The sequence below is a fragment of the Manis pentadactyla genome, chromosome X (genome assembly GCF_030020395.1).
Source record: "Manis pentadactyla isolate mManPen7 chromosome X, mManPen7.hap1, whole genome shotgun sequence".
Classification (NCBI taxonomy): Eukaryota; Metazoa; Chordata; class Mammalia; order Pholidota; family Manidae; genus Manis; species Manis pentadactyla.
In genome coordinates, this window is record NC_080038.1 from 103,192,106 (window position 1) to 103,216,741 (window position 24,636).

Consider the following 24,636-nt stretch of genomic DNA (forward strand, 5'->3'; position numbering starts at 1 on the left):
CATTTTGGTTCAAATATTTTGGGATTTGGTGATAAGACCATGTCCACGCTCTCTCTTCCCCTCTAGATGTTATGGACTTCAGCTGTATTCTTTCTTTTTTATATTGAACAGCTCTTTCAAGGTCTAGTTGACATGTAACAAACTGCACATATTTAAAATGACATTTAATAAGTTTTGAATGTTTATACCCATGAAACCATCATCACAAACAAGACATCAAACATATCCAGTGCCCACAAAAGTTTCCTCAGGCTCCTTTGTAATTCATCCCCCAAATCCCCAGGCAACCACTGACCTGCTTTCTGTCACTATAGAAACTATAGTTTGCCTTTTCCAGAGATTTATATAAATTAAATCATACAGTCTGTACATTTATTTTAGTCTAGTGTCTTTCACTCAGCATAATGATTTTGAGGTCCATCCATGTTGTTGTGTGTATCAGTAGTTAATTTCTTATTATCATTGAATGGTATTCCATGGTATAGATGTGCCAAAACTTTATCAGTCCAACTGCTGAACATCTGGATTATTTCCAGGTTTTGGCTACTACAAATAAAGCTTCTATGAACATTCATGTACAAGTCTTTGTGTGACATGTGCTTTCTTTTCTCTCGGGTAAATACCTAACAATGAAATGGTTTGATCATATGGTAAATCTTTAATTTTTTAAAGAAACCCCAATACTATTTTCTAAAGTGGCTGTACCATTTTACATTCCCACCAGCCAGTGGTTGAGAGTTCCAGTTTCTCTACATTCTTATCAGCACTTGGTATTTGTCAGTATTGTTTTTTTGTCATTTTAATAGTGTGTCATGGTATCTTACTGTGTTTTTCATTTGCATTTCCCAGTGCCTAATGATGTTAAATTTTTTTCATGTGCTTGTTTGCCAACATGCCTCTTTTTCAGTGAAGTATCTTTTCAAATTTTCTGCCTACTTTTTAATTGTGTTGGCTGTTTTCTTACTGAGTTTTGAGAGTTCTTTATATATCCTGGAAACGAGTTATTGGTTGGATATGTTATTTGCAGTTATTTCTCCAAGTCTGTAGCTTGTCTTTTCAGTCTCCAAACAGTATCTTTCACAGAGAAAAAGTTTGAATTTTGATGAAGTCCAGTTTGTCAATTTGTTCTCTTACGGATTCTACTTGTGGTGTCGTATCTAAGAAATATTTGCCTAACCCAAGGTCACAAAGATTTTCTCCAATTTGTTCCTAGAAGTCTATCATTTTAGGCTTTATATTTAGGTCTTTGATCCATTTTGAGTTAATTTTTATATGAGATACAAGGTAACGGTCAAAGTTGTTGTTTTTGCATATGAATATCCAGTTGTCCCAGCACTATTTATTGAAAAGACTGTCCTTTCTCCACTGAATTGCCTTTGCACCTTTGTCAAAAATCAGTTGTCCATGTATATATATATGGGCCTATTTTCAAACTTCTGTTCTATTACACAGGTCTACCTTTATGCCAACATCACACTCTTTTGACTACTATAGCTATAATAAGTTAAGATCAAGTAGTGTTTGTCCTCCAGCTTTGTTTCTCAAAGTTGTTTGGCCATTCTAGGCCCTTTGCATTTCCATGTGAGTTTTAAAATTCGCTTGTCAATTTCTATCAAAAACCTCCTGTGATTATGATTGGGATTGTGCTGAATCTATAGATTGATTTGGGGATAATTGACAACTTAATAATATTGAGTCTTCCAATCCATGAACACAGTATGTTTCTACATTTATTTAGGTCTTTTAAATTTTTTCTCAGCAGTGTTTTCTAGTTTTCAGTGTATAGGTCTTTCACCTATTTTGAGAGATTTATTCTTAATTATTTCATATTTTCTGATGCTATTAAGTGGTTTTAATTTTTCATCTCAATTTCCAGTTGTTTGTTAAAAGCATTTAGAAATACAATTGGGTTTTGTATGTTGACATATCTTGTAAACTCACTAACTCATTAGTTCTAGTAGGTTTTTTTTTTAGATTCCATTGGATTTTCTACATATATGATTATTGATGAATCATTCCTTTTCCACTGTCCCGTATGCTGTAGTGATATCACCATGGCTCCCTAGTTCCCTAGTTCATCCTGGTTCCACTGCAACAAAATGGGCAACTGGTCTAACCAAGGCTGAATCATCGATAGCTTGGACTCTGTCCCTCAGGGTTTGGGGCCTGTCATACCCTTGGACAGTAGTTCCTAAAGGGACCCCCTTTAGGATGGCATCAGGAAGACTAAATCATCACTGCTTTTGACCTTCAGACCCCAAGGAAAAGTATATCTGTCCCATCCTTGCAAACCATCTGTCACCCTGAGCTTCTGGGCCAGAGCCCTATGGAGAGCCCCTCTCAATATCTCTCTTCCTTCATTCCCATCTGAGCTAGTAGAAGAGGCCTGTATGGCTGGGGGGTGAGGATAGGCCCCCAAGAAAAAGTGGGAGGGCCTTCTGTAACAGGAGGAAAGAAAGAGTGCAGTGCCATGTCTCACTTTTACAGCAGCCTAGGTGCCTCGCCCACCCATGTCTTGCCATCGCAGGCACCTGCCCCGGAGAAGAACACTGCCAGGATCTGAGAGAAGTGAATAGTGTCTCTGAGACCTGAGAGTCCTCTGCTGCCTCTTCCCCAAGGGCAGAACTTTCCTCCTTTCCCTTGATCTAGGATGTCTTAATGACACTATGGTTCTTTTCTGGGACGTAAAGGAGTAGACCAGGGGGTGGGGAGGGAATATCTCCTTTAACTGACACTTTTGGACTGTCCTCCCTCGCAGAGCCGGAACGATGTTATCAGAGAACGCTTTGGAATGGACCCCAAGCCAGAGATGCTTTTGGGCCTTGCTGCCCTTCACATCTATATCACTGTCTCAGCCACTCGACCTAGTCAGAAGATCTCGCTCAAGAATGTGGAGTAAGTTGTGTGGTGGGGCCCTTTGGGAAGAAGATGCAATGGTTGAGCTATGCTCTGCTATTCAGGAATGCAAGGCCTGGGCTGGGAGTGAGAACTGGAGTCCCTCACACCTAGACCATGGTGCCCTTGAGCCACAGCTTCTACTAGGGAGCTGTGTCCTATGTTATTCCCTTTCCCCCATCCCTCTTTCTTTCTCTCCCAGGCTCTAGTCTGCCATCTCTACCTCTTGCATGGAGGTCATTCCTGCCTTAACATCATCCTTTCTCTGGCCTGCTTTGCCTCTCTCACTGATTTCCTACTTTTCTTCTGCTTTTAGGAAGGAGTGGGGCCTGGAGCCCTTTCTTCCCCCCTCTCTCCTGCAGGGCATCAAGGAGAAGAATCTCCGGAAATCTCTCTCTCAGCAACTGAAGGCCCACCAAACACACCCTTCCAGCAGCACGAAGGTACTAAGAGTAGGCCACTGGGCAGCCCGCTTGGGGGCTGGTGGCCCTGGGGGGCTCCTGCATGGTGTCCCAACAAGGCTGGTCTCCTGAGGACCCTCCTCACTGTTTCTGACTTGGGTACACATCCAGCTTGGCCAGATATGGGGAATGATTGTGGAGAGGGTTTTTCCTCAAGCTTGAGCCTCTCCCCAGAGACAGTTCAGTGGCAAGTCGCTGAGAGAGCCCAGGGTCATCAAAGCAGAGGAGCCAGGATGTAGGAGGGAAAAACTCTCAGTTCGTTTCACCCATTTAGTCAGTGCTGATTGAGCCACCTGCTGTGTGGCCAGCACTGCTCCCTGGGGAGGCACATGTTTTCCCTGGGGAGTGACTGCTCTGTCCCTCAGTAGCTTTCTAATTCATCAGTCCTTGGATAGGGAATTCTGGGAGATAAAGTCCAGCCCTGTGGGACAAGTCCTGGCCTGGGTTGTATGTTGGGGGTACAGGTTGCTGCCGTGCTGCCCTGCTCAGGCTCAGGTGCCCTCTGAGGGATGACCACTCCATGGCGTCCCAGCCCTCAGGCCCTTCTCAGGCTTGTAAGGATTCAGTCTGCTGGCACTTTGGACCCAGGAGGCAGGAGAGTGGTGAGAGGCCCAGGAATCCACCTGCAGAGGTAGACACAGGACTTGGTTGACCCCATATATTCCACCCATTCCAGATTCCTTGCCTTACCAACTAGCTTTTCTTTTAAGATGTAAATTTCCCCAGAGAGTTAAACCATTCCTACCTTGCTGTGCATATTTAATCAGACTGTTTTCTTCCCAGTGGAGAGCATCAATGCTCCCAACCATCTCCTCAGCAAACATATTTTTTGAGGCTCCCAGCCCTCGAGCTGGAGACACAAAGATGAAGAAGGCCTGGTGTCAACCCTCAAGCAGGGGCAAACTAGTGGGGAAACTCGGCAGTCAGTCCCAACATGTGCGACTGGCGTGGTGGATGCTCTGAAAGCACGGAGGAGGAGCCCCCAGCGCAGCCTTAGGGAGGTGAAAGGGGCCAGGAATTGGTGCCTTTCATGCAAGAGCTGGGTTTTGACAGATAGGAAGGAGTTTCTCCAAATGAGTTGGGGGAGGTGCGGGAGGAAGATGTTCCCAGGCAGGGAGATCCATTGGTACAAAGGCCCAGGGGTCTGAGGGAACACTGTGCATGGGAACAAATGCAAATAGTTCAGCATAAGCACATGCAGAGAGGGCAACAGGCATGTCTGGGGTGGGGTGAGGGCAAGAGAAAAGGCTGGAGAGGTTGACAGGAGCCAGTTCATGGAACACCTTGTGTACCATGGTAAGGGGCTCTACTCACCCTGCAGACATCCTGAGCCATTGAGGGGTTTAAGCAGGTAGCTGATGTGATTAACCTTATGTTTTAGGATGCTTCCTCTAATAGCAATGTGGAGGGGTGGAGGGAAAGGAGTGTCAGTACTGACAGTAACCTGGCTGCTGTCCTGAGACAGCTGAGGTTACATCAAGGCAGTGACTGCAGGACTAGAGAAGAGGGATGGATAGGTTGGAGAGGAAATTAGAAGGTAGAATCAAGATGATTTGGTAACTGGTGGCCCTTAGGTGAGAGAATGAGGGAGGAGTCCTGTGTGACTCAACAGGCTTCTGACTCAAACCCAGGGGATGCTGGTACCGCTGAAGGAGACTTTTCTATGAGGGAATGCCAGAGGAAGAGCAGGCTTGGGACTTAGAGCTGCTCAGGATTAAAAGTATTGAGTGGGACTCCAGGCTAGGGATGGCCAATACTAGGTGGCCATAGGGGGGTCTCAGGAAAGATATAATATAGATGAGGTAGGGTGTCAGAGTTGGGGAAAGGGTCTCTGTACATGTGCAGTGTGGCTTGCTGAGAACAGGGGTTTGCTTTTCCTGTCCGACTCTGGCTTCTCATATTTTCGGGTGGATTGTTTCCACAGGGCTCTGCAATTCAGGCAAAGCTCCAGTATCTTCGAATTCTGAATGAACTTCCAACCTTCACAGGCGTTTTGTTCAACACTGTGGGCCTGGTCAGTGAGGGCAGTGGTGGGGAGGGAGCCCTTTGGGTGCACTTGTCCTGGGGTGGAGGACAGGCAGGCGGGACCCCATTAGGACTTTAGGGTAGCATTCCCTGTCAGCAAAGGCCTTCATAATTTCCTCTTTCTCCTCCTCCTCCCTCTTGCCTGCTTGATGTTCTGGTCCCACCTCTGGTAGAGCACTGCAGGAGGAAGCACACTTGTTTCCAGTATCCCTCCATGACCCTTTTGCGTCCCCCTTCTTCGATTTCAGGGGTCATCAAACTTTTTCCGTAAAGGGCCAGAGAATAAATATTTCAGGCTTTGTAGGTGGGCCATGCAGGTCTCTGTCACAACCATTCAGTGCTGCCATTGCAGCACAAAAGCAGCTGTAGACAATGTATAAACACGAGCGTTGCTATGTTCCAATATCTCTATCGACACTGAAATTTGAATTTCATGTGACTTTCACATGTCATGAAATATGGTGCTTTTGAATTTTTCCCAACCATTTAAAAATGTAAAAACCATTCTTAGTCCATGGGCTGAACAAAAACTGGTGGCGGACCAGATTTGGCCCATGGGTCAGAGTTTGCCAACCCCTGCTCTGTTTCATTGCCCTTCCTGAGTCTGCACACTTCCCCCTGCCCACCCAGGGCCTTCACTGTGACACCCTTCTTGGGTGTTGGTCCCCCTGAGACTGTGCCCCAAGCTAGTTTACCCTAGTGAGCTGTAGTGAAAGGAAATTCAAATCATTTTGCTGACTGGATCCAGGTGCTTGGCATGCTCTGGGGAACATGCTGTCATGCTTGTGGGACACACCAATGGAAAATTGCCTATCAAAATATCTACAGCAGATGGAAGAGGTTTCTTGGGGTGATGCTATTGCCAGGGAATGGGCTGCCAGAGAGCTCAGGCTTGATGGCACAGAGGAGCCTGTCCAGAACACTTAAGGGAATCCAGCCTATCAGGCGCAAGGGCAACCATTTACATACTGGTATTTGAGGATCACCGAAAGCCCACTGCTCTCTCCCTCCACCCTGCACACCCTCCTGCCAGTGCTGAAATTCCTATAGGCCATTCTTCTGGGTTAAGACTACTATAGTGCCTATGAAAGGGCAAATATCTTCGTAGGGAGAGAGACAACACCCTCCCACGCACCTGCGCCATTAAGTGCCCAATCATCTCCTAACACCTCAGGCGCTTACTTTGTCAGTTTAACGTTTGGCACTGGATGAGAAGTGTAACTTTGATTGGCTTTGGTGTGGGCTGGTAAAGACCAAGCCCTGGATGCCACCTCTTCGGGCAGAGCCCTGGGTGGGGGCCCCAAGCGGCCTGTGGCAACAAATGAAAATTCTCTGTGGCTTAGGAAGAGAGTGCCACAAAGACACCAAATCAGACCTCACCTACTTCACGATTTTGCTAGAGCCAGCCCTGCTGCTGCCTGCCTCACTCGACCTGCTGCGGAGGCTAGGGTAACCATTCAGACAGATGACCCGGGGCCCTGCCCTGGGAACAGGGGTGTCCCTGATCATTTTCCCCTCAAGGTTGTCCTGCTGTGGCACTGAGCCCCAAATGTTTAACTGGCCCAATGCCCATTTTCTGTTTGTTCCTGCCTCCTTTCTCCACCCCCTCTGCTCTTTTTTTCTGTGAATATTGCCCACCACGCTTGGTCACCAGGATGAGAAGCAGTCAGCCACCACTCTCCTGGTGGGACCCCGTCACGGCATCAGCCATGTTATTGACCTCAAAACCAACCTCACCACTGTGCTGTCCGAGTTCAGCAAGATCAGCAAGATCCAGCTGTTCCGGGAGAACCAGGGCGTGGCCCGGGTGGAGACCAGCATCATGGATGCCAAGGTAAGCCTGGCTTTGACGGACTGCATCTCTCCAGGGACAAGCCTTAGCAACACAGGAAGTAAACTTGAGAAAGCATTTGAGCCTATTACATGAGGTTCAGTGATTCTGAAGTGGTTCAGACTCTGGGCCCCTTTGGACTCATCTTTCTTCCCTTCTCGGCCCTGTGGGACAAGCTGACTTGACCACATATTAAGGTCAGTCCATGCTGGAGAGGCTAGGAAGTGTCAGATCAACCGTCAATGGGTCCCTCAGCAGATGGCAAGGGAATTGGAGAACTTGGAGCTACCCCAAGGCCATGGCTTCTCAGTCTTTCTCATGTCACAACATACAGAAGATTACAGTCCTGTGAACACTGGGGCTGCCCCAGAGGCCGAGGGCTGTGTGCATACCAGTCAGAGAGCCCTGCCATAGGCACACGCTCTTGGACTCCCAAAGGAGGACGTATCTGAGGATGTGGACGGAACTCAGAGCCGGTAGAGCCTTGTCCCCATTTCACCTCCCAGAGTCCAGCTCTTCCAGAACCTTAGAGTCTTTCACATAAACCAGATCCCTCAGACTGGCAAGCAGCTGTCGTCTGTGCAGAAACTGGCAGCCGTGGTTTGAACACCTAGTGACCAGTGGGAGGTGGGAGGCAGGCCTGCCTGCCAGCTGACGGAAGTGGTTAGGAGGGGTGCAACTTTCCTTCTTAAAGTATTTCTAGGGGGGAAGGGAAGGAGGGAAGTGGTTAGCAGATTAAGAGATGGAGTGATTGCTGTTTCTAAAAGAGCAAATTATTCATTTTTCTCTTTGTAAAACCCAGAAAGCTTTAATATGTTAATTTTTCCACCTGTGAGTCACAGGATTCCCATTGGTTTAGAAACCTTCCTGGAGCTGATATCTAATTGGGTTGTGGCCACTTCCTCAACCAATGATTGCTGCCCTCGGCCTCTGGGGCAGCCCCAGTGTTTACAGGAATGTAATCTTCTGTATGTTGGGACATGAGAAAGACTGGGAAGCCATGGCCTTGGGGTAGCTCCAAGTTCTCCAATTCCCTTGCCATCTGCTGAGGGACCCACTGACAGTTGATTTGACACTTCCTAGCCTCTCCAGCATGGACTGACCTTAATAGGTGGTGAAGTCAGCTTGTCCCACAGGGCTGAGAAGGAAAGAAAGATGAGTCGGGAAGTTGGGCAAAGTTGTTGGGCAAAAAGCCAAAAGAACAGGTAGGGAAGTGGGAGGAAAGACAAGATATGCAGGGTAGATGTGGCTTCCTGAGAAATAAAACAGGGTTTAAAACAGAGGAACAGCTTTCTAGCTGCCTCCTTCTATGTTCTACAAGTGATTCTCAACATTGGCTGCATAATAGAATTTTCTTGAGAGCTTTAAAAAAATACAGATACCTGGGTTGCAATTTAGCCTGGGCAGCAGGATTTATTTATTCCTCAGTTCCCCAAGTGATGCTGTAGTACAGCCAGGTTTGAGAACTACTGACCTCTGAGTCCAGAGCACTAGGAGGAACCAGGGTCAGTGGGTGCTGCAATCTAGCAGCAATGTAGCCACAGTTATGGGCATGAATAATGGCCTGGAGGGGCCGCACTCTTATTGGAGAGACTAGGCTCACAAAGACACATGACCTACCTTCGTAACACATCAGAATATGTATGGAGCTCTGGAATCAGATAAACCAGATTCAAATCTAGTTCTATCGTTTCCTAGCTATGTGATCTTGAAAAATTGTCTTACTCTCTCGGAATACTGAGTTCCTCAACTGCAAATGGATTGCCTGTCTCAAAAAGTTGTCATTCAGAATTAAATAAGAAAATGTAGATAAAATGTGTTAGGACACTGCCTGACACAGAGTAAGTACTCAGCAATGAGACCTGGTATTTTTTCAAAAGCAAAACAGCAATGAAGAAAAGTTAATATGAAGTAGATGTGTTAGATAAGTATGATATGGAACATGGAGCAAAAGAACAGGAAGGGGTTAACCAGAACTGGCTTCCTACCAGAGAGTGTTTTAGGTTGGCTCCTGAAGTGATAGGCTGGGTCAGCAGAGAGAAGTGGGATGTGTTCACAGGCAGAGGGCAAGCACTGAAATAAGCCAGCCATACGTGCAGGTCAGTAAGCACAGTTAGCTTGGCTAGAGAGAAGAATAACAAGAAAGGAGATGAAAGAGATTGAGAGTGAGCAGAACAAGCTGGTTAAAAGCTTCAAAGGCCAGTCCAAGGAATTTAGATTTAATGTTTTAGAATAGTGGGAATCCACTGTAGGTCCTAGAGCAGAGGAGTAGCAGAGTGAAAGCTGACTTGGACCAGTTTGCCAGATGGACAGAAGCAAGGCTAGTGTGAAGCCAGGGAGGCAAGGAGGAGAACAGGGTACTAGTGCAGGAGTACAGTGATAAGGGCAGGGCCTGGGCTGGAGGACTAGTGGTGGTAATGAAAAAGAAGAGTGAATGTGAAATATATAGAATCACTAAGAGTGTGTATGCATACTCCACACACACATGCCTCTCTTGCACACACAACGCATGTGTCTTATTACACCTAACCCTTACTGCCCGCTGCCTGTATCCCGAGTGTACTGAAAACGAGGGAAGAGAAAGGCCAAGAGAAGGTCGGAGTGACGCAGTATGAGAAGGACTCAACCCAAACTTGCTGGCCTTGAAGATGGAGGAAGGGGCCATGAGCCAAAGAATGTGGGTGGCCACTAGAAGCTAGAAAAGACAAGGAAACCCATTCTCCCATAGAGCCTCCGGAAGGTACATAGCCCTGTCTACCCTTGATTTTAGCCCAGTGAGACGCCTGTCAGACCTCTGACCTCTAGAAATACAAGAGAATAGATACAGACTGTTTAGGCCACTAAGTTTGTGTTCATTTGTTACAGAAGCAACAGGAAAGTAATATACAGTGAGATTCCTTCAAGAAGGATGCTTTCATATGCTACATTAAAGATATGATTTGGCTGATAAACGTTCTGTTCACACCCAGCTTTTGTTATAGAAAATCAAATGCGCTTGTAATGATGTCTGCTCTGTGCTTCACTTGGTACAAGTCAGTGCCCTGTGAAATGAACAGAGCAGTATTTAGACCTTTCTGAGATAAATCAGCAGAGGAAGGATCATTGATATAGTAGTTGGAGAAAAACAGGAAGATTGAGTGAGAAAGAGAATCCAGGTTTCCATTTGACAGTCATTAATATGAACTTACTGTAACTGGGAAGCATGGTAAACCCAGTGGGAGATACAAAGATGAAGAAAAAGTAGAAAATATGGCTCCCAGTCCTCAAGAAGCTTACTGTCTTGTAGAAGAGAAACAAGTGTGCCGATCCATGGCATGCCAAAGGAGGAGCCACAGAAGAGGCACCCAGAGTGTGTTAGAGTACAAAGGGCAAGAGGAATTCTAGAAGGGGGATAAAGGAAGCTTCCTGGAGGCACTTTACATCAGCAATGTCTGTGCCTGCTGAGCAGTGCCTCTCCGTGCCTGTGCACAACAGGAAGGATTTGGGAGGATGGGGTCTGGGAAGCCCGTACTGCAGAATGGCTTCCCTGGGCTTAGTGGGAGTCTACCCTTAGGGTCAGTGTAATGTAGAAGAGCCAGCCGGGCATGTCTCTCCCAATTCTGTGTGCAGCGACATTACATTGATAACTTGAAAGCGGCCATAGTGGGAGTATGTACACCAGGGAAATATTGGCAAATGCTACAAATCAGGACTTCATAGGGACTGGTTGTTAAACGTTTACCAGCACACCACCATGTAGGGCACATTGAAGAAAGACTGAATTTCCTTACCAGGAAACATGGAAGTCAGAAATCAGGCTTGGCCCATTGCCCCCTAGATATGTCGCTCTGGTCTGGGAATATTCTGGAAGGGCCTGGTGAAACTAAGATTATTCTCTCAAAGCAGTAGTTCTCAACTCTGAGTGCACATTAGAATCATATTTGGAGATTTAAAAACCACTGGCTGCCTGGGCCCTTGCTGTCAGACCATTTAAACCAGAATGTCTGGGGTGAGGGTGGAGCATGTAGGTTTTTAAAGCTTACCAGGTGATTCTAATGTGCATATGGCTTGATAACCACGGCCTTAAAGGGGTACTCTGCCTTGCCTCCAAATTAGCCGTCTATGCCCAGATGGCTCTTCCCAGTGCTGTGGAGGTAAGAACCCAAATGTACTCCTGGGACTCAAGGACCATCATTTTGTACCCTTTCCCCTCTGAACCCCTGGATTTCCATCCTTTCCCTGTTTTCAGGGATGCTTGAATGAACTGAGGCTACCCCAGGGCCGGTCTCCTCCCTAGTTGGCATCCTGAAGTGCTGCATGCCTTTGAGCTCCCAGAGCACCCCAGGAAGGAGATGGGGCTAGAGCATGTCAAATTAATCCCTTCTGTACGTTCTCATGGCTGGCCATGCCTCCAACCTTATTCCCCTTTTCTCCCTTACCGTTTGAAGATGGCCTAGGCATATTTTGTTCCAGCTTTTACCCAGCTTACTTGGTCTTAGTGGAGTGAACGTGAGCTAGTATGCAAATATCTTTCTCCAAGAGACAGCATCCTGGGACTGAGACACCGCTGGGCCATTACCATACCCCATTACCACAGAAGCACATAAGGGGGTGGTGGGGGGTGCAGAAACCATTAAAGGAATGTCCCAAGGGATTTCTTTGTGGTCTAGTGTGTCTCCTATTCTCATGTTTGAGCTTTATTGCTCTAGTGCTTTCAGCAGAGACAAGCATTATGTTAGACATCATGATCATTAAGATTCTATTTAAAATAAATTGTTGTTTTTGAAGGTTTCTAAGAAAACCTGTTCAACCTCTTTGCTTGCCTCTGTTTGATTTGATTTTACCCCCTGCTGGCAAAAAGCACGTCTGTGTTCCTTTTTCAAGCTGCTTTTGGCCCCTGCTGGGGCCCAGTTGGCTGTGTGGGCATGCAGAGGAGAAGCTCCTGATGTGCTGTGCTGAGCCAGCTGGGGATGCACTTGGCCCTCTCTGTGCACAGGGTTTTGCCTTCATGCTGTTTTATTACTGACATAAAGCTCTGTTTAGGGTAAGAAATAAGAGGGAAAACTGAAGTCAGACAGTTAAGTCAGTCAGTGAGCTAGGTTCTTCAGCCTCCAACCTGTACATTAGGCAGCTGACCAGCCAGCCAGACAGCTAACCTGTCAGGCTGTCAGGCTCTTTGGCATTCTGCCTGCCCTGCGGCCAGCTTGTCAGCCAGAGCATCAGTGAGTCTGACTGCCCTGCAGCCAGCTAGTCCATCAGGCAGTCAGCCAGGCAGCCTTTACTTCGGTCAAATGGTCCCTCGTTCAATTTGTCAGCCAGTGCCACTTCATCATAGAAGCTCTCTCCAGGTTCTGGAATCAAATTAGTCACACATGTACACATTCACACCCAGACACCAATCCAGGACAGTCTATGTTCTGATAGCTCTCTGTACTTTTCCTTCATAGTGTTTATCACACCTTGCAGTCCTATTCATTTGTGTGATTATTTCGTCTATGTCTTATATCTTGCTAGATTTCAAGCTCCGTGAGGGCAGGACCTGTGTTGACCCTGTTCTGGGATGAATGGCTGTGTCTCAGTGGGTCATATCATCCATAAGCCATCTTGCCAGGGTGCAGCAGCTCTCTGGGTGAACAGAGTGGGGCACGGGAGCATTTCAGCTAGATGGAACAGCACAGGTTAAGGTAGGAAAGAGTAAAAGAACGTGGCATCTCTGGCAAACTGTAAATGGTGTATTGTTGCTGGAGCATAAGGTAAGAGATAGTGATGGGAGGCGGGCACAGACAGAGTTAGTGGGAGACATGTACGGAACTACAGGTTGGTTCCAGGTCCTAAAGGGCTTTGTGTGTCATCAGAAGGCAATAGGTTTTAGGCGATAAGCTAGTGAAGATTTTAAGTGAGTGGGAGTCTGTTTTAGAAAGATGCTCAGGTAGTAATATGGAGGTGAAGTGGAGTGGAGTGAGTAGAGACTGGAGGCGGGAGACCAATCAGGCTACTGGAGGTCCTGAGGTTAGTGTTTACTCACCTTTGCCATATCATGAAAAATGCCACATTGTGTATGGTGCATGGGAATAAACAGATGAGGCATCTTGTAGCCAGCAGCAATAGAACCCAGAGGCTGAGGGACTCAGGATCTCAGCACACTTGTTACCCAGTCACACTTTCCTCAAGAAGCTGTGGTCTTGGAGGAATACGCTGAGGACGTGACATAAAGCAGTGGCCGCAGGGGCGGCCATGATGTCTGTGAATGCTCCTGAGGCAAGCCAAGCCAGCCTGGCTCTCTTAGTAACAGTGGTAGCAGCTGGCCACACCCAAACCCTTGCAGAGCCCTCTGCCATTAGTGGCAGGAGGTGAGGCAAAAACGGGTATCACACTCTCCTCCAACAATGCTGTTCCCTTTCTGTCTCTATTTTCTTGCAAGTAAGGTTGACCATTCTGTTGTGACTGAGAAGCATCCATTAACTAGAGGGTCAAACATCCCTTCTACCCCTCCCTAGTAATGACCCAAAGGTAACACTTCATCCCTGCTCTCTTTTTCACTGGAGAAAGGAGCCATTGCTCCCTGGGGTACAGATGGTTCTTCTTCTTCCTGATGGTATTGCGGGAGCTCCATCTCTAACTGTGGAGCAGAATGTAAATGCCTCACTGTGACATGCAGTATAATTGGATGTACAATCACTATGAATCACTTGAAGATAAGATTCGGTCCAGCACAAGCCTGTGTGGTATAGACACAGCCCTGTATGAGTTCCGAGATAGGAAGAAAGTTCCAGAGGGAGATGGTGATTTTGGAACTCCCAGCTCAGCGGTGAAAGATGATGCCCTGGTGGAGAAGAGCTGAGGGTTGAGGACTGAGCCTGGGACACTAATTGGGTGGCGAGGTTACTCAAGAAGAGCGAGTCAACAAGAAACATGGAGATGGGCAGAGCTCACAGAACCAGAACCCAGTGTCACCTCATGGAAACAGAAGCCAAAAGAAGAATTTCCAAAGAAGGGAATCACTGTTGGCAAATGAAACAAGCTGAGTGGTGTGAAAATAGATACAATTGTGTCTAGCTGGAAAGAAGCTTCAGGTGGCAAACTATGGCCCATGAACCAAACCTAACCCACCACCTGTTTCTATAAGCAAAATTTTCTTAGGATGACATCACACCTATTTGTTTAGCTTATGGCTGGATAATCTATGGCTGTCTCATACTACAAAGGCAGAGTTGTTGCAGCAGAATCTGTATAACCCACAAGGCCTAAAATATATACTATCTAGCCCTTTACAGAAAAAGTTTGCCAGCCTGGTCTATATGAACTACAAAATATTCAACTCAAGCTATGTGTCGGGACCCTGGGAGAAAGCAAAGAAAACTGGTGCAACTTTACTTAGAAGCTGAGCTGATCTGGATCCAGAATTGTTCCCAAGGTAATGATCCATCCAAAGAAGACTAGTCTAGTTGGTGGCCAAGTTCAGTCAAGTCTTCCATGATGTCCCTTCTTACTGCTACTACCCTAGTGGAGGCCCTAATCACCCCTCACCTGGACTGGCACAGTGGCCTCCTCACTGTTCAGAGAAGGGGCTCATTCCCTCCTCTTAATGCCTGGTCTGGGAACCCCAAAAAGTCAAGGTGACCCATGGCTCCATGGCACCTTCTTCAACCAGTCTTCGGGCCGCTGCTCTATCCCAGGGAGAATGCTACCATGGCTGACTTCAATCTGACCCAAACTTATTTTCAAGCCATACTTTTAAAATTATAATACACAGATATTGGGAAGGTTTCTTGAAAAGGTGCTGTTTTTTTTGTTATATCATTTTATTTTGTATATCAGTGCCAGGTCTCCAAAAGCAATCCACCAGCTAATACCAGGATTACTTTGACCGATTTAGGGTCAGGAATAGAAGTCAATACAGTATGCTAGTGTTCCCAAAGCAGGTTTAAAAAAAATCCTACTACCACAAGATGCTCTATGAAAATAGATTTTTTTAGTCAAATAACTTGGAAAAGTTGGAATACTTAAGCTTCCCTATTAAAGTCTCACAGTGCATATTAATATATTCAAGGATCTGAAAATTCCCATAACTACAACTCTCCATAGCTTTGTTTAATCCAGTGTTTCACACACGGATTTGACCAAGGAACTCTTTTAAGGAGCACCAGTTAACATCTTGAGGACACTTTGGGAATTAGAAAAAAGGGGGGAGAGCATGGAAGTCTGAGCAGGGCTGCAGACCAGAAAGATTTTGGCCCAGAAGGTACAGCAAGGACTCGATTACACGGGGTGTCCATGTCTGGGGAGCTGTTCTGAGTATAGGCAGGGGGTGGGAGGGAGGTCAGAGATGAGCAAGAGATAGTTTATGTATTCAAGGGACTTCCCATCAAGGATAGTCCCCAGTCTAGCCTAGACACCTGGTTCAGCCCTGCTCTCCCAGCTGGCCCACACATCTGCTAAGCTCTGATGGGCAAATACACCCACAGAGCAGTCACGTCATGTTAGATAATTTCAGGCTTTTTCAGTAAAGGTGATTCATTAAATGTGTAATAAAGGTAAATAAAGTTTGGATACCTGGGTGAGAGTTTAGTATAAATAAATTCTCAAATCAGAACAAAGTATTTGTCAGGCCATGTGCCTCAAATTTTGGTTCAGAAAGCATGGTTCCTATAACTCTACAAGTCATCTTTTCTTTGCTACCATCTTCCTGGACATGCACCTGCCCCTCCTTTCCTCATGTTTCTTCTTGTCTCTCTCCCAGCCTCTGGTGCTGTTGATGGAGTGGCCTGAAGCCACCAACTTTGCCTGCCTGATTGCGGGGTACTGCCGTCTCCTGCTGGATTCCAGGAAGATGGTCTTTTCCAGGCCTGCCAGCCAGCCTCTTCCACCTCCAATGATCAAGGCAGGTAGGGCTCAGCCTCAGTTTTCGGTGTTCCAGAGGCCGTCTGGACCCTGGACACATGCAGGGAGGAGCTCTGTTGCCTTAGTGGTCACCGTCTTACACCAGTGCCTGGGTTGCTAGGAGCCAGCGCTGTACCATTGTGTCCTACCTGGCACAATCCGGAGGGAAAGACACCTGGCCTTCAGATGGGCCTGTCCCACAAAGGATGCCTGTGACAATACATTGTGATTGAGTCAGTGAATGAACGTAAGATAAAAATAGCAAACAATCAATAAATAGAACCAATTAAAGAATCATACTGGATCTAAGGCAAAGCTTTAGAGTTACAGTGATCTAGGAGAGATGTGTGGCTGTTCTGGCTTAGTTGAAGTGAAGTGAAGATTGAAAATGAAGATAAAACCTTTCTTTTGTCCATCTAGCGGGGATTGACAGAGTTGCATGAAGGAAGAGGCCACAGAAGGCTGGGGGAGGAAAGACTATAGACCCAGAGTGCAGGCCAGCAGGGAGCTTAAAGATATGAGGGGATAACCACTAATCTGAAGGTCAAGCGCAGCTCCCAAACAGAAGCAGCCACCCCTTGGAGCTGTCCTGGTGATAGCATGAACAGGGGGGGCCTTAGGAAAAATCAGCCCAGTCCAGGTACTGCTGACCCAAACTGAAGTGGGAAGAGAAGGAGGAAACCCAAAGGACAGGTACCCACATATTAGACCTACGGTTCAAACGTGCAGTAAGTGCTCCCCCACCCCAGCACCCAAACTTCATGGGCAGAAGCTGAGACTTCCCACCCTGTAGTCACCCTCCTCACATGCTGAAGCCTTTCCATCCCCTTGCCTTGCAGCTCGATTATTTCTTCTCTCTTCAAGGCTGCCTTGGTTTGTAGCGTGGTCATGTCTGATCTAGATTGAAGAGTTTGAGAGTAAAACACACTCCTGATGGGGCCATGTACCCCCACGCACCCTCTCCTCTCATTGTCGCTTTATCATGAACATCACAACAAGCCCATGTGTACATCTCACAACAGCATCCATGGGAATTACAAGGCAGTCCGCCAAACACAGGACTGGGGAAAGGATAGGTGGCCCCAAGGCGTGTGATGGAGGTGCCACAGAGAGAAGCAAAGGAACTGATGAGGAGCAGGAAGCAGCCACGGGGCCGAGTGGCTGCACGGGTCCAGGGGAATAGCACTGATGTGGGCACCACGCATGTGACCAAGCCTGTGGATGGCCAGGTGAGGGCAAAGCCAGCATTAGCACTGTCAGTGTCTCCTGTGATCCTCCCTGTCATCACACCCAAGTAAATACAACCTTTTACTGAGCAAGATAAGAGAGTGAGAAAGGGGAGAGGGAAGGCAGAAGGAAGAGCCTGGAGCCCAGCCAAGGACCAAATGTGGAAGTGAGGGTTGTATGTTGTGGGGTGGAGGGGTCCACTTTCAGAAGGCCCCAGAGGTGGCTCTGTAACCCTCCTCTGCCTCCTAAAGGGTTTCTGTCACCCCAGCACACCCTAGCCACTGCTGTCCTTAAGTATTCCCCTTTCTATGGGGATAGTGGCACCAAGTGAGGGACACGGCCTTCAGTGTCCCTTCAGCCTCACTGAACACATTCCACATTGTGTCTCTGTTGCTTTCCCAATGGCAAATCAGTTTCATCGGATTCTCTGAAGGGTGTTGCAGCCTGGAAAGGCTTCTGTAACTGCTAGGCATGGCTTTAGAGCCCCCCCGCCCCGATTCCTGATAGGCACCCCCTTGGGCCTGCAGAGTGACAGGGGCTCAGGTTGCCTCTAAGATGGGTCTCTCTGTCCATGCTGGAGCCAGATGGACACCAACTATGGTATCCCCACTACAGTGCCGCATCTCCCTAGAGGTTTGGGTCCATGCCTGGGTGCAGTACTTGGCCTTTTGGACTGCTAGATGCTGGGTCGTCAGCAGCCGTTGAGTGCTCTTGGTGAGTAGGGTGGGATAAGCCTCACAGCTCTGCCTGTTGGTAGCTGGTGTGTACATCTTATCCCATGGCCCCAAGAAAGGGAAAGGGGGACCATAAGGGGCAGCACTGAGGAGACCTCCACCTAGGTTACAGTGCAGGGCCATCAATTTCTGGTGCAGAGTTGAGATTGGTTTCCTCTGTTGGCTCCCCCTTTCATCCCAGAACAGAAGCCCCAGTGTCCACTGTTTAGCAAAGGCCTACCAGGAACAGGTATCCTGCCAGCCTCATCTGGGCTTTTTCCTTGAGGTCTGGTCTCTCTGGCTGGCCCTATATTCTTGTCCAACTCAGTGCTGGCTGCTAGCTAGCCCAACTCAGTGCTTAGCCAACTGGGCCTAAAAGATGCGTTAAACCAGCAAGTGGGAAAGAGAAAGCATCACCTCTCATCCAAGACCCAGAAAGACATGGAAAGGAAGGTGTTGCCTCTTGGGCTTTATCAGTAGTTTCCCCCAAGTAGGTATTTCACTTACTCAACAACTATTTCTCAAGTACTCATTATGTGCCAGGCACTGCGGATAGAACCAGGAACAACAGATACGGTCCTTGCCCTCACAGAGCTCACAATCTAGTGGCTGAATACAGACAATTAAAGGGATAATGTCAATGCAGTAAATGCCTTTGCATTTATATAGGGGAAATTCAACCTCCACAACACATCTGGGCCTGAGGAAACAGCTTAGAGAAAGGCTCAAATACCACTTCTTCACCCATACATGGGGCGGTAGGAAATCCAGAGGCAGCTGCCACCTCTCTCCAAGTTTAATCTCCATGTATCCTGGGGCAGTCCAGGAAAATAAGGCTTTTGGGGCCTCAGTGGGGGCCACACTTGAAGGAACTCACTGAGTATTTTCTCCCATGGTTAGAAAATAGTTCGATCTGGTGAATTGAATATTCTGGCCAACGGGTACTATGTATCCCAGGCATGGCGTACCAATTTTTATGTAGTTCAAACCCAGCAACATACACAGAATACTAAAGCTAGATTGAACATAACAGACTCTTTTTTTGATGATTCAAAAAGAACCTGAGATTCTCACAGGGACTCTAGGTCATCATTATTCTTCACCATCGGACTGCAGAATACAGCAAGGCCAAGTCATAAAAAGCTGGTTGAGTCAATGCTACACTGACTATATATATAAGCTGCATATATTTTTGAACATAGCTCCGGTTGGATCACCATCCTGTTCTATACAAGCATATTTTTTTAAAGTGAATCTTCTGAGTGGCTGAGTGTGGAGGGGTAGACTAAGGGCATCCCCCTTGGAGAATGCTGATGAGCAATTTACAGCAGATTTGCAACCTGGGAAGCACGCTGTCCCAGCCATCAGCCGACTGCACCTGGCTTTACTTGCATTTCTAACCCACTGTCTGGAGATTTGGGCTGCTCCAGCCACATTTTTCTCCTCTGCACAGACCCATTCTGCTTCTCAAATCTGGAAGTCACAGTACCAAGTGGTGGGCTGTGCATCACCTGGCCTTGACAGCCTGATGTTGGGGAGGCATTTTTTCCATCTTGCAGGAAGAAAAAACCATCCTTAGACCTGCAGCCCTTGTCTGAGAAGAGTCACCATGTGCTTATAGAGCATGCCTCTGGGATCCACCTCTGTGGCCGCTTATTGCCAGGCTAGCTACGATGACTGTTCAGCTGTCTCTTAGGCAGTTAGAACCTAGTGCATGGCCAGGACCTGTGGACAATGCCTGAGGGCAGAGACCTCCTGAACTAATAGTTCATGCTCCTAAGGCACTTCTTCCCAAAGGCTCAGAGGGTCATTATGTACTTTCCCCCAGCTGACCCAGAGTTCCCTAGATACAGCCACTAAAGCCTAAATTGAACCAACCTAATGGCTCCATATTTAGTGGGGCAACATGGTCTATGGAAAACAGCAAGAGCTCATAATATAAAATCATAGGAACATGGGTTCCAGTCCCTGCCTCTGTATCTTAGTTTTGCCATCATGAACAAGTTCCATAAACCTAGTCTCAGTTTTCCTCATCTGCAAACTGAGGATAGTAATAGTACCTACCTCTTGAGGGATTTGACAGGATTATGTGAGGTAAACCCCATAAAGTCCTTTCAAGTGCAGAGTACATTTTTGCTCTTTTTAAAATGATTCGAAGTTCATCATGTGCCCAGTGCTGGGCTTCTTTTGTTAACAAATAGCTTTATTTAGATATAATTTCCAAGCCAGAAAATTCACCCATTTAAAGTTCACAACTGAATGTTTTTGAGTATACTGAATATATTCACAGGGCTGTGTAATCATAACCACAATTTCATGTTAGAACATTTTCACCATTCCTGAAACAAACTGTACCTATTAGCATTCGTTTCCTATTCCTCTTCTAATCACCATTCAGCCCTAACCAACCACTAATTGAGTTCCCGCCGCTATAGCTTTGCCTATTCTGGACATTTTGGATAAATGGAATCATATATAGATATGGTATTTTTGTGGCTTGCTTTGGTCACTTAGCATAATGTTTCAAGGGTTATCCATGTTGTAGCTTCATTTCTTTTAATGGCCAAATAGTAGTCTATCATATGACTAGACCACATGTTGTTTATCCATTCATCAGTTGTTGGACCTTTGGGTTGTTTCCACATTTTGGCTATTATGAATAATAGTGTTATAAATATTAATGCACAAGTTTTTGTGGCAACATATGTTTTCATTTCCCTTCAGTATACACCTAGGAGTGGAATTGCTGGTCAAATGGTAACTCTGTGTTTAACTTTGAGAAATTGCCAAACTGTTTTGTATGACTGCACCATTTTACATTCCCTCCAGCAATGTTAGAGGGTACAATTTCAACATATCTTCATCAACGCTTGTTAATTGCCCATTTTTTAAATTACATCCATTATAGTGGATGTGAAGTGTTATCTCTTTATGGTTTTCATTTGCATCATCATAGCTGATGATGTTGAGCATCTTTTCATGTGCTTATTGGCCATTTGTAGATCTTCTTTGATGAAATATCTATTCAAATCCTTTACCCATTTATAAATTGGGCCATTTGACTATCACAGATTTATTTCTGGACTCTCAATTCTATCCCATGGATCTATGTCTGTCCTTATTCGAGTGCCACACTGTCTTGATTATCATTGCTTTGTAGTAAGTTTTGAGATCAGGAAGTATGAATCTTCCTATTTTGTTTTTGTGTTTTAAGATTGTTTTGGTTGTTCTATATCCCTTGTGATTCCATATGAATTTTTGAATCAGCTTGTCAATTTCTACAAAGTCAGCTGAGATTCTGAATGGAACTGTGCTGAATCTGTAGATCAATTTGGAAAGTATTGCCCTTGCAGTGATATTAAGTCTTCCAATCCATTTATTTAAATCTTTAATTCCTTTCACAAATGTTTTGTAGTCTTCAGGGTACAAGTCTTGTGCTTCACTCATTAAATTTATACCTAGGTATTTTATTATTTTTGGTGCTATTATAAATAGAATTGTTTCCTAATTTCATTATCATATTGTTCATTGCTAGTGTATAAAAATACAATTGATTTTTGTATATTAAGCTCTTATCCTGCATCTTTGCCGAGCCTGTTTACTAGTTCTAATAGTTTATTAGTGGATTCCGTGGGATTTCCTATATGCAAGACCATGTCATCTGCAAATAGTTTTACTTTTTCCTTCCAATCTGGAAACCTTATATTTCATTTTATTGTCTAAGTGTCATGGCTAGACTGTCCAGTACAGTGTTGAATAGAAGTGGTGGAAACAGAAACCCTGGACTTTTTCCTGACCTTAGGGGGAAATCTTTCAGTCTTTCATCAAGTATGATGTTAGCCTTGGGTTTTTCATGGGTAAACTTTATCATGTTGAGGAAGTTCCCTTTAATTTCTAGCTTTTTTAATATTACTGTGAATGGGTGATAGATTTTGTCAAATGATTATTCTGTGTCTATTGAGATGCTTGTGCAGTTTTTATCCTCTCTCCTGTTAACATGGTGTATTACATTAGTTTATTTTGTGATGTTAAACCAACATCACATTCCTGCAATAAATCCCCTATGGTCATGGTGTATAGTTCTTTTTATAGGTTGCTGGATCCAGACTGCTAGTGTTTTGTTGAGGAACCTTGTGTCTATATTCATAAGAAATATTGCTTTGTAGTTTTTTTGTGTTGTCTTTGTCTGGTTTTGTTATCAGAGTAAAATTGCCCCATAGAATAAAGTGAGAAGCATTCTCTCTTTTTCTATTTTTTTAGAAGGGTTTGTGAAGATTTAATATAAATGCCTCTGGCATTTGACAGAATTCACCAGTAAAGCCATCTCAGCCTGAGATTTTTTTTAGGGGGGAGAAGGGATATTTCTAATTACTAATTCAACTTCTTTTCCTGTTATTGGCCTATTCTGATTTTCCATCCTCTTGAGTTTGGTAGTTTGTGTGTTTCTAGGAGTTTATCCATTTCATCTAGGTCATCTAATTTTTTGGCATGAACTCATTCATAGTATTTCCTTCTACTCAATTCCATATCTGTAGAGTCAGTAGTGATGGCCCTTCTTTTGTTCCTGATTTTAAGAATTTGAATCTTCTCCTTTTTTAGTTTGGTGTGTATAGCTAAATGTTTGTCCATTCTATTGATCTTTTACAAAGAACCAACTTATAGTTTCATGGATTTTCTCTATTGTTTTTCTGTCCTCTATACTTTCCTTCTGCATGTTTTGGCTTTAGTTTGCTCTTCAAGTCTCCTGAGGTGGAAGTTTAGCTTATTGATGTGAAACCTTTCTTCTTTTATAATGTAGGTATTTACCACTGCAAATTTGTTTCTAAATACTAATTTAAGCAGATCCCATAAGTTTTGGCGTGTTGTATCTTCATTTTGATTCATCTCAAATTATTTTCCACTTTCCTTGTGATTCTTCTTGACATATTGGTATTTAGGAATCTTTTATTTAATTTCCACATATTTATAAATTTCCCAGATTTCTTTCTGCCATTGATTTCTAATTTAATTCACTTGTGCTCAAAAAACATTCTTTGTGTGATTTCATTCCTTTTAAATTTATTAAGGCTCATTTTATGAGCTAACATATGGTCTATCCTGGAGAATATCAGGTGTGCTTGAGAAGAATGTTTATTCAGCTGCTGGTAGGTGGCATGTTCTCTAGATTTGTTAGGTCTAGTTAGTTTATAGTATTGCTCAGGTCCCCTGTTTCCTTGTTGATCTTCTACCTCATTGTTCTATCCATTATTGAAAGCAGGGTGTTGATGTCCCCAACTATTGCTGTTGAATTGTGTGTTTCTCCTTTCAGTTCAGTCAGTTTTTGCTTTATGTACTTTGGAGCTCTGTTGTTAAGTGCCAGCACTGTGCTTTTGTGATGGCTGTAAGCTTTAGTGAAAAGCAACACAACTGGACTTTGAAAGGCATTTTGAAGTTTTGTTTTCCAGCACCTTGACCATAGGTCATAGGTGAACTATAGAGTAATGGTTAAAAATATGGGGCTTTATAGTCCTTCAGACCTGGGCTCAAATCCAGACTGCCATTTATCACTCATGTGACCTTGGTAAGTCACATAACCAAGCTGGATCAGTTTCTTCCTCTGTAAAATGGGAATGATAGCACCTATCTCATTGGGTTGTTATGGAGACTAAATAGGATCACGTGTGATGACGACCTTAGCCTAAGCTAATGCTTGCTTGCCATCTATCTGCTGATAGCAAAATGAGTTGGCACTGTCTGAGTATATTCTCACAGATAACATGGGGATGGTCCCCCAAAACAGATTAAGAGAGAGAAGCCATTCAGAGATCAAGCGTTTGCTATGGATTCACAGATGCACACACTTACCATCATTAAAAGCTATTGACTAAAACATTTTACCATATGTATGTATAGCAGGCAGGCTGGCCCTGCATGAATACAGAGAAGAAATGCAATTTGAGGAATTGTAAGAATGCTCCTCCCACCTTCTTCCCACATATGCATATTCCATAATATCTGTCATACACTTTATATATTCAGATGCCCAGAATTCTACTAGTAGAGCTTTATTCTTTCAGGGTCTCTCCAGCAACAGTTCTCTTTGAAATAAGAATTCTCAGGCATCGTACATGTCCTGTTTTATTTTATACTTTCCCACGAAGGCACAAGTAACTTGTCAGATTTATTTCCTTCCACTGAAAGAAATCCAACACAACATAAGAGCAGCAGAGCACTGGGGGTTGGAAAGGCTCTGAAAGGATGGGGCAGGGACAGGGACAGGGACAGTTTCATGGGGGACATAAAACAAATCTCATTTATTTCAATATGCATACAGCACTTTCAGACCAGACATTCCCATGTAAGAATCCAGCTGTGCCCAGATACCAAGGTGATCACCCCCACCCCATCTCACCCCATGCCTTTTTCCATGTCAGAGGTGATGGGGCTATTAGCAGCTCAGGCCACTCGATTCTACTCACTCTACTTTCAGGGTTGGCGGTGACATGGCTGCCCCTTCTAATCTCTAGCAGCCAGGCAATGTTCTCTTTCATGGTACCTGCCACCCAACTGTGCACCAGAAACCCAAGCCAGAGACGCCAAGGGAGCTCAGCGACAGTGCTCAGCACCAGGGCTCATCTGTTGATTC

The 24,636-nt window shown here is 45.3% G+C and overlaps 1 protein-coding gene across 10 annotated transcripts in view; it reads left to right on the forward strand.

Annotated features, from left to right (window-relative positions):
- The window catches only part of FRMPD3 (FERM and PDZ domain containing 3), a 124,399-nt gene that overhangs the window by 93,507 nt on the left and 6,256 nt on the right, over positions 1 to 24,636 (forward strand). For all 10 annotated transcript variants that reach the window (XM_036924969.2, XM_057495322.1, XM_036924974.2 and 7 more), the window contains 5 exons: positions 2,759 to 2,895; positions 3,212 to 3,338; positions 5,281 to 5,370; positions 7,036 to 7,215; positions 15,932 to 16,076. In XM_036924969.2, coding sequence (XP_036780864.2) covers positions 2,759 to 2,895; positions 3,212 to 3,338; positions 5,281 to 5,370; positions 7,036 to 7,215; positions 15,932 to 16,076 — 679 coding nt within the window. The remainder of the gene's footprint in view (positions 1 to 2,758; positions 2,896 to 3,211; positions 3,339 to 5,280; positions 5,371 to 7,035; positions 7,216 to 15,931; positions 16,077 to 24,636) is intronic.